The 9768-nt window shown below is 33.9% G+C and overlaps 1 protein-coding gene across 1 annotated transcript; it reads left to right on the forward strand.

The window, feature by feature from the left end:
* LOC107609423 (FRIGIDA-like protein 1) lies at window positions 4453-8345 on the forward strand. The gene is made up of 3 exons (XM_016311399.2): window positions 4453-5490; window positions 5901-6064; window positions 6148-8345. The coding sequence occupies exons 1-3, from the start codon at window positions 4557-4559 to the stop codon at window positions 6727-6729; spliced, it is 1680 nt and encodes a 559-aa protein (XP_016166885.1). The 5' UTR covers window positions 4453-4556; the 3' UTR covers window positions 6730-8345.

Here is a 9768-nt window from a genome sequence, read left to right on the forward strand (position 1 = left end):
CCCAACAAGATGATGATACTTAGGAGGCACAACGACGACGACAAAGGAGTGGGAAGGAGTAAACATAATTAGAGAGAGTTGAAGTACCTTTTCTAAAAGAATGATTTGGAAAGAGAAAATAAGACACCCAATGAGATGGTGATGTTTGAGAGGCGTAACGACAACGATGAAGGAGTACAATGGGGAGGAGTAAACTTAATTAGAGAGAATTGGAGTGAATGATTTGGGAAGAAAAAATAAGACGCCCAATGAGACAGTGATGCTTGGGAGACATAATGATAACAACGAAAGGAGAAGTAAACACAATTAGAGAAAGTTATAGTACCTTTTCTAAAAGAATTATTTGGGAAGAGAAAACGAAACACCAATGAGACAGTGATGCTTGGGAGACGCAACGAAAGAGTAAAGAAGGTAACTCAGGTTAAAATAAACACCCAATTAAAAGATGATAACTTACATGTTACTTTAGAGATGGTAGGATAGCATTCACCAACAAATTAATATTTTATGACTCAATTGATTCTTCATCATTTAATTATAAGATTAAGAACTACGTTTTTAGAATTCTTTCGGTTGAAAACTGGATAATTATGCACATAATCAAAGCAAACAACAAAAGGTTTATGATTCTTTAATCTATAGTATCTTCTATTCTACTAATGAACTGCATGTGGCGCTGTATGTATGATCCAAAAACAAAACTCACAGACAAAGAAATAATTAAATTAAATTAAAAAAAAATAATTAAAGCATACATAATTTGTTGTTATTTGGAAGAGTGGGATTGAAAGATTATTGTTACCTGATTCTGTGAAGTGTGAAGAACGAAGCTCCCAATAGAGTTGTGTTAGTGTTATTAACACTTAATTAGCACTCTTAAGTCTTCAACACTTGAAGGTTTAAAGTAATTTTAACCTATACAAATATGAGTGAGAAGAAAAATTCCCCTAAACTATTAGCCCAATTTGTAGTGCCTGTTTACCGCCACAAGAGGTAACAGCTTCCTCTAATTTAGGGATTGAAAAATCTTTTTATATCTTTATATTAATATTTGATATTGCATTTATATAGACAATGATCAAATTAGGTTTGAATAGTAGTTTTTTGTTTTTCTCCTTAAGAAAATTATATATAGACTATAGAGCCACGTTAGTATATATAAGATTAGATAAAATTGAATGATACAATTAATAGGCACATGATCCAACATACAGAAGATTAGTAAACCAAAAAAAAAAAAAAAATCAAAACCAAAAAATAAATTCTATTATTTATTGTTCATCTTTATTATCTTCTATTTCTCTCGTTTTTGTTATAACCAATACTGATCATAAATACATCAAACTTTTTATTCCACTGCTTTGGAACTATTTCAAGTCACACAATGACTCCAACAAATAAACATGGTCTTTCTTCTCAGGATATGTGAATCCTCCTGGTTGACTCAAGATATAAGAACGCTATTTTTACATCAAGTTGTTTTAACTCCAGGTCAAACATATTTACAGTAGTAAATATGACTCGAATAGAGCTACGCTTTGCAATAGGAGAGAATATTTCGATAAAGTTGATACCCTTCTTTTGACTAAAGCCCTATGCTATTTTTGGGGGTTCAACTCCAAGAATTCCTTCCTTTTTTTTTTTTTTTTTGAAGACCCATTTGAATCTAATTACTATTTTTTCCTTCTTCTACTAGCTCCTATGTTTGATTTTATGAAGAGACTCGATCTCCTCTTTCATTGCGACTAGCCATTGCTTTGACTCCATGTTGCGAATTACTTCATAATAGGAACTTGGTTTATCTTCTACCACGTCATCTACCATAGCCAATGCGAAATATATAGGATGTGCTTCCAATGAGTCAAATGCAATCAGAAAATTAATTTTAGAGGAGTGTTAGGGAGCAGTAATTTTTATATTTTGTAACCATCAATTGGTCATGAATAATATTTTTAATAATGTAAGATTAAATTCAATAGTGTAGAATCGTTCAATTTTCTTTTGATGATTAAATGTTGGCCAACTTTTTAAAAAATTGCTGGCCTCCTAGACTTTCCCTTAATTTTAATATCTTTTTGGCTTCTAAACTTGTCGCTTCTCTCTGCTGCTAGTAGCAATACTATATGGTTCTACTTCTCTAGTTTTTTCGCCAGTAACTCGTTCATCGGATTTATCTATTTGTTCTTCTTCAGGTTGAGCAGTCTCTGAACTAATGGGATGAATTTCTTTTTCTCGTTGCTTTATCTTTCTATTGTCGACTTCTAGCACCACACTTGCTTCTGAACACTATGATCTGTTTCTACCTGATCTATTTTAAGTTCCTTCTTCTAATTTATCATTGCCGCCTCATAAAAAGTGACATCTCTATTGAGAATAATGTTAGGAGAACCTGCCTTTTCTATACAACACAGTCTATAGCCTTTCACTTCTCGTGTATACCCTAGAAATATATGCACCTTTTTGTCCTCACCTCAAGTTTACCATCACTAACGTGGGCATTTGCATGAAAACCAAATATCTTCATATCTTAATAATTAACAGGTCGACTGGATCATACCTCTTGACTCTTGTAAAATTGATCAATTGTAGTTAATGAAGATCCATTAATCAGGTATGTAGCTGTATTGACCGTTTCAACCCAAAACGATTTAGGAAGACCAATATTGATTTACATGTATTGTGCATGCTGTAGAAGTGTTCTGTTCATTTGTTTTGCAACTCCATTTTGCTGTGGTGTTCCTGGTACAGTATGATGTCTCATATGCCATCATCTTTGCAGATCTCTACAAATTTTTTACTGCAAAATTTTTTGTCATTGTCAGCTCTCAGTCACTTGACTGACTGCTCGGTTAGCTTCTCAACCATGACTTTCCATTGATTGAATCTGACAAACACTCCATATTTTTTCTTCAAGAAATAGACCCAAACTTTTCTGAAATAATCATCAATCAATGTGAGTAAATAGTGAGTTTCACCTAGAGAGTTGATAGGGGCAGGACCCTACACATATGAGTGGATATACTCTAATATTTTATTGCTATTGTGTTTTTCAGTGCCGAACTTTACTCATTTCTGCTTTCCAAAGATACAGTTTTCACAGAAACCAAGTTTGCAACTCTTAAAGCCTTTTAACAAGCCTCTGTTAGCAAATATGGACATTCCTTTCTTACTCATGTGATCAAGCCGTATGTGGAGCAATTGTGTAGCATCATTATCATTTTTCTCAGAGGATAGAATAGCAACACTTCCTCTTATTGTACTTTTCAGCAATATGTAGGTCCCTTCGTGTAACTTTTTTTTCATCACCGCCATCAAACCTTTGAATATCTTTAAGAAATCTTCCTCGCCTATGAATTTGTACCCATTTTTAACTATGGTGCTCAATGAAATCAGATTTTTTCTAGTCTTGGTACGTGCCATGCATGGAGTAATGTATTAGTTCCATCATATGATTTGATTTTGACTTGTCCTTCACCTATATTGTATTCTAGGTGGGCATTTCTATTCATATTTCTGTAGAAAATAAAAATATATTTGTTAAGTGTTATGTGAAATGATGCATCAAAATTTATGATCCATTCGTCTCTTAGTTACCAGTGAATACAATTAGAGGAGAATCAGTATCACTATCTCTAAAACCATCAATTATTATGTTGAAAGACTTTTTTTTTTCTTTCTTTGTGGACAATTTGTTCTAATGTGTCCTAATTGGTGACAATGGAAGCACTTTATAAATTTGTGCTTTCGAGACTTTGATTTTGATCTACTCTTACTTAAGTTTTTGGACCTTTTTTCTTAACTACGACCTCTCGTCATAAACAATTCATTAGTAGGATTGTTTGTGTTGGATTCAGATACTAACTTTTAATTTTTTTTTTCAACAATACATCTTTAGTATTTTGCATTGTAATTTCAGATTTATTATATAACATGATATTATAGAAATTATCATATGACAGAGATAATAACGTCAACAAAATCATAGCTTGATCAATATTTTCGACTTTTATTCTAGTTGCACCAACATCGGATATCATTCTATATTTCTATTAAAGACTTGATTTTAATTTCTAAAATTAAAGACTAAAATATAATCAATGATTTTCTTTTTGTAATTTGAGCTATAAAAAGAGTTAGTAAAGTACGGGACAATAAATTGAAATCCATTAGGGTCCAATTTTTGGATTAAGCCTAAACTTGTAGCCAACCAAAAATATTCTTTTTGTTTTTGGGCACATTAGCTCGTGAGAAACAAAATTTTTTGAATGCAAATAATATTTTTGTTATTTTCTTCTTAATATCAAATGAACAAATCATCCAAAAAAAATTAGAAAAGTGAGATCGATATTCTTCTTCTATTTTTTTTTTTTTAAAATTTTTCTCCTCTATTTCAGCATCTTTATGTCTTCTTCTCATTCTTCCATTTTTTTCTTTTTTTCCCCTTTCTCAACACATTTTCTTTTAAAAAGTTATATTAATTATAATTTTTTTATTAATCTTATAAAATTTGTGTGTCTCTAATAATAAGCAAGGCAGAAAAGAAGAAGAAGAAAAGAATGGCGACATTGAAAACGATTTCAGCAGCTCTGGAACTCGTTGATTCAAAGAAACAGAACCTCAAGAAAGCCTTCGATGATCTTCTTCATTCTCACTCTCAACTCCTCTCTTCTTCTTCTTCTTCTCTTCCTTCTCTTTCTCTCCCTCTCTCATGGCACCAACTCGATTCCCACTTCACTTCCCTCCACGACTCCCTCTCTCAACGCTTCCTCCACCTTCAATCTCTCGAATCTCAACAACAAACCAACAACCCTAACCCTAACCCTAACCCTAATAATCCTAATCCTAACGAACCATCACCATCACCAGCTTCCTCTGACCAAAACCCCAAAGTTACACACTTTCCCGCACTACCCAACGATCCTTCCTCCTCTTCAGATCCAATTCGCACCAACGAGAACGTTCCTTCTGGTACGAAGAGCCACGCCGAAGCGCTATGTGCATTGTGCAAGAGCATGAATGGGAAAGCGTTGAGGGATTACATTGGGGAGAATATGAGGGACAAGGCTGTGATCAAGGCTGAGCTTAGGACTGCGTTGAAGATTGCACCTGATCCTGCTGATATGGTTCTGGCCTCCATGGATGGGATTTATGGTGGTGAAGTTGCGGCTAGGTATTCTTTGGAAATGAAGAAAATGAAGAGGAGTTGCAATGTGTTGTTCCAGCAGCTGAGGGCTGTGGGTCCCAATCTGAGTGACAAAGTGAAGAAGAAGGCGAAGAAGATTGCTGATGATTGGAAAGGAAGCTTGGTGAGTGAGAATGGTGCTGGTGGTGATGCAGTGGGTGCAATGGCTTTCTTGCATTTTGCGGCTGCTTATAGTTTGCTTCCTGAGCTGACATTGAATGAGCTTGCCACTTTCTCGGCTATGGCTGCTGCTAATGATGAGCTCCCTGAGCTGTACCAGATCATTGGTTTGACCGAGAAGGTTCCCGGTGAGGTTTTATTCGAGCTTCCGATGGCTTTTTATTGTGTTTTGTTTCCATTTTTTGCTTTAAACTAGTGGTATACTATGCTGCATAGATGGTACCATAGGTATATTCTGAAATTTATGAAAAAGTTATTGACAATGTAAGAAGTTTAATATGTTAGTATTTGATGCATATGCACATTCAATATGCATAGTTGAACAAAAATCAAGTGTTTGGGCATCATAAGTTGTGGAACATGTTAGATTTTCAGTAGTTGCAGTAATACTAACTGTGTATGTCATTGTTTCCTTTAGCTTTTGGAAAATGGACGTGAGCTTGTAATTTGAGATAGTGACAGGACTGATATTGGATTTCCAATGTCACCATTTTGGTGGTTTTTAATGTGGAAGACACTGTGTATGTGTGTTTTGCAGCTCTTGTTCAGAAGCTTATAGATAAGGGCAAACATATTCTGGCTGTGAAATATGTTTTTGAGTTTAACCTTACTGACAAGATACAACCGGTTCCCATATTGGAAGCTTATCTCAGTGAGTCTCAAAAACTTGCTCAAAGACTTTCTGAGGAAGGGAAGTCAATGGTATGTGTGCCTCATCCTTGATTGATTGTGTTGCATGGTGCATGTTGTCGGTTCTTATTACACTTATTATGGTGTTTTTACAGGGCGAGATCACAGCTAGAGAAATCCACGCGCTGAAATCAGTAATCAAGGTTATCGAGAATCATAACCTTGATGCTGAATATCCGCGTGCAGGCCTTGAACAGCGTATAGAGCAATTGAAGAAGCAGAAGCCAAATGTAAAGCATTCCACACCAGCTTTTGCTAGAAAGCCTCCCCAGCATAAGCAGCAACATAGTGGAAACAAGCGTCCTCGAATGTCTGCTCCAGCTGGGCCAGCAGCAGTCCTGAATAATGTCAACAGTGCTGGTTCAACCATCCATCAGTACCAACAACCTCACTTCCATTCAACAGGTTTGTTGCCAGAAAACTCAAATCCATACATGAGAGCCACGCCTTATGGCATGGTGGCGCCAGCCCCAAGCATCTCACCTTACCAAGGTGCTTCAACTGGGCCTTATGGTCTTGCTGGTGTCCCGATGGGTCCCAGTGTGAACCCTGGTCAAAGTGGTTCTCATCTGAATTCTTCCGAGCCACATGTACCATCTGGTTATTATGATGGTACTGCCTCTGCCTATGGTGGTTATGGTCTGCAACATTATTACCAACCATCTTATCCCCAGTAGACCAAGAGCTTTCTTTTTGGTATTATAGTTTCTCGGTGACTTGTTTTGCTGGAATTTGGTTATGATAGCTTTGCTTGCTTTGTTGACCTCCGTGGTCATCGGACAAGAACTAGATACAGTAATTAAGACTTGCAAGGGAATGTTTAGTTTCACAATTTTAATTTCTTATAACATTTAACGTCTACAGTTTTCCTTTTAGGTTAAATTTTGAATTATGGTCTTTAGACTTCTCGGTGGTTGCGTTTTTCCACTCCCTAGCTTGCTTTTTCTTTTTTCGGCTAAGAAATGGTTTGGAAAATAAAAGCCTCTCAAATAGAAAGTTTCCTTAGTTGTAGCTTTCCTCGCAAATCCCTGAATTAGGGTTTTACTTAGTATGCTTGGGATTATAATGATTTTAAGGAAAATATTCACTTTGTTTTAACGATCTTCCTTATTAAGCTTTTAGATCATGCATTATTTCAAGCAAAATTAAATTAATTTAAACACAAGCCAAATACAACTTCATTCTTATTCTATATTTTGAAATTTGACCTAACTAAGGGCTTTTGATATTTAGGAGTGCTTATTGTGGTTATGGTTTTTACTTCACTACGAAAACCACATGTATGTATAGATTATGTCTTGCAGTAATCTGTTGACAACTTAGACATATAATACATGATTTATGTACTCATTGGTTTTGTGTCACTGGCAGAACCAATTCAAATTGAGTAACTTCTAGCTTTTGTAGATGTAGAATTAGGATGTAAATGAATTGATGTTCAATGTTATCAAGCTAGTGGCATTTGGTTGAACTATGTTGTCTATGCTTTGGTCTATAATAGACTAATAGTTGAGGCCTTGTTTTTCTAGATAGCAGCCCAAATTGTAATATGTTTGGGTTACCATCAATCACATATTTTTGGATTTAAACCTTGGGCTGCCCTCCTTGATGCTGTGCTGTCTTGAGTCAGTCTATAGAGTTGAGGATAGTCATAATAGACATTAAAAAATTGGGTAAATTACACTAACCCGTGAGGTGTAGTATAATTATACTCACTCCCCCTCTAGTTGCTCAATATGAAATAAGATAACATTTTGTTTCTAAATTGTTCAATAGCCTTTAAGATATCACAAAGGTGTCATTACCAAGCATGTGTTTTGAGAATAATGAATCTAATTGAACAAGAGTTGGCTCACTTGGCTATGGTCCATCCATGGCAAATACATGGCTTGGTATTGGAAGCTTCTTGCAGGATTGCCCTGAATTCGGACCGAGACCATGCATTCTTATGCTTTTTCAGTAATAAAAATAAGTAATAAATAATTAAGCTTTAACCAAATGAGATTCTTAATTCTAATATTACGACTAGCTTTAGGGAGTTGTTATTCTATTATGTTTTTCTGCATACATTTTTCCTCTTTTCATGATATACTGGCATCAAGTCTTACCTTTGCATAGTTAAAAGTTGAAGAAAGATAAAAATGTATGTGAGAAATTTGAAACTGTTGTACCTATATAGTGATCTATTACCCTATGAAAAGATGTGTCTGTATTATTATTATGATGTTGTGTAGATTATTCCTCTTACCTTTCTTCAGAACATTGGTGAATGCTGATCCTTTTTATTTTGTGATGTAACATGTAAGAGACCTCGTTTTCTAACTTGTTTTGGATTATGTTTATTCCAATTATATGGTTGAGATGTATTCTCAATGCGTTCCATAAAAAATGCATCGTATGTGAGAAAATTTCATTCCGATGAAACTAATTGAATGCTTAACTTTGGTATAGGGAAAAAAAAAAAAAAGAAATATTTTCTTACATCATGAAGTGATCATTTTTACACTACGTTTTCTTGGTAATTTTCATTTTCAATTAATTCATGAATTATTTCTCATTAATTGTTTTTCTTACATCAAATTCATTCTTTGGTAATGTTTGGACATTTTATTAGATGAGTTTAGTGTATAAATTAAACTATGTATGAAGATTTTATATCTATGTTTACCATCTATCCTTATGCATAGAGAAAATCGAGAGTTTATGCAAAATTAAAAAAAGTAAATTAAATATATAAAATATAAAATTGTAACGAGATTTAAATTGCAAAGTTGTTTGATTTAAAGATTTCAAGAGTTAAATCAAAATTTCAACTACCAAATTTACAACTATGTTTTTTTCAAGGAACTACTAAATACTCTTAAAAATAATGAACTACCTAAGTAAACCATATAAATCGACCATTTATCTCAAAAAAGTGGTGGTTAATGAGTCACAAGCTAGTTTTTCGGCTAAGGTTAATTTACTAAAGAACGTTGGTGAACGTATTTGAAGTCTGAATTATAGGCTTTATGGTTTTAATTATGTGATTGAACATCTGTAAGATATGCAAAACGAAGTAGACATCTTTTTCCTCTACAACACTAATTAGACGTATCCTTTTCAATTACCAATAGAAAAATTTCAAACAACTTAAAAGTGTTTTGCGTTATCGACAAAGAAACGTGCGTGCATTGATTAGGGGTAAATGGTTGTAACTTGTAACAATTATCTTTAGCTTATGTTTTTATTTTTTATTTTTATTTTCAGTATTTTTTTTTTTTGCTTTTAAGATTTTACGAAGAAATTAGAGATTACATTAAATAAATTTTGTATCATCATAATCTTATGTGGGTAGAACTCTAAACGTGTATATTGATTCAATGTATGATATAAATAAATATACAGAATATTCTTTCATAATAATAATTTAATTTGGGTTGAAAGATACCACTCAATAATTCTTTTTTTTTTTTAAAGCTAATCTAAACAATGAGAAAAGCAGTCATTTGCATTAGCCATTAGCAGCATCTCAATCCGTTAACTCCTGAGATTTTCATCTGTTTTCCTTTTCTCTTCACCTAATCATATGCACAAGTACACCCTTCTTTTTCTTAATCTGTCTCTATGTTAAATAAAAAGGTTAAAACAGAAAACAAATTTCAATGGATTAGGCATTGCTAGTCCCTATTAATTCAAGAATTCTGCTAATTTGTGTTCTAAGAATATAGGTTAAG

This window comes from Arachis ipaensis, chromosome B07 (genome assembly GCF_000816755.2).
Source record: "Arachis ipaensis cultivar K30076 chromosome B07, Araip1.1, whole genome shotgun sequence".
NCBI classification, from domain to species: Eukaryota; Viridiplantae; Streptophyta; class Magnoliopsida; order Fabales; family Fabaceae; genus Arachis; species Arachis ipaensis.

Bases quoted from the DNA above. Each gene is read 5' to 3' on its own strand.
- LOC107609423 (XM_016311399.2), top strand. From the start codon at position 4,557: ATGGCGACATTGAAAACGATTTCAGCAGCTCTGGAACTCGTTGATTCA. The intron at 5,491-5,900 runs GTGAGGTTTTAT...TGTGTTTTGCAG, and splicing joins TTTGACCGAGAAGGTTCCCG to CTCTTGTTCAGAAGCTTATA. The intron at 6,065-6,147 runs GTATGTGTGCCT...GTGTTTTTACAG, and splicing joins CTGAGGAAGGGAAGTCAATG to GGCGAGATCACAGCTAGAGA.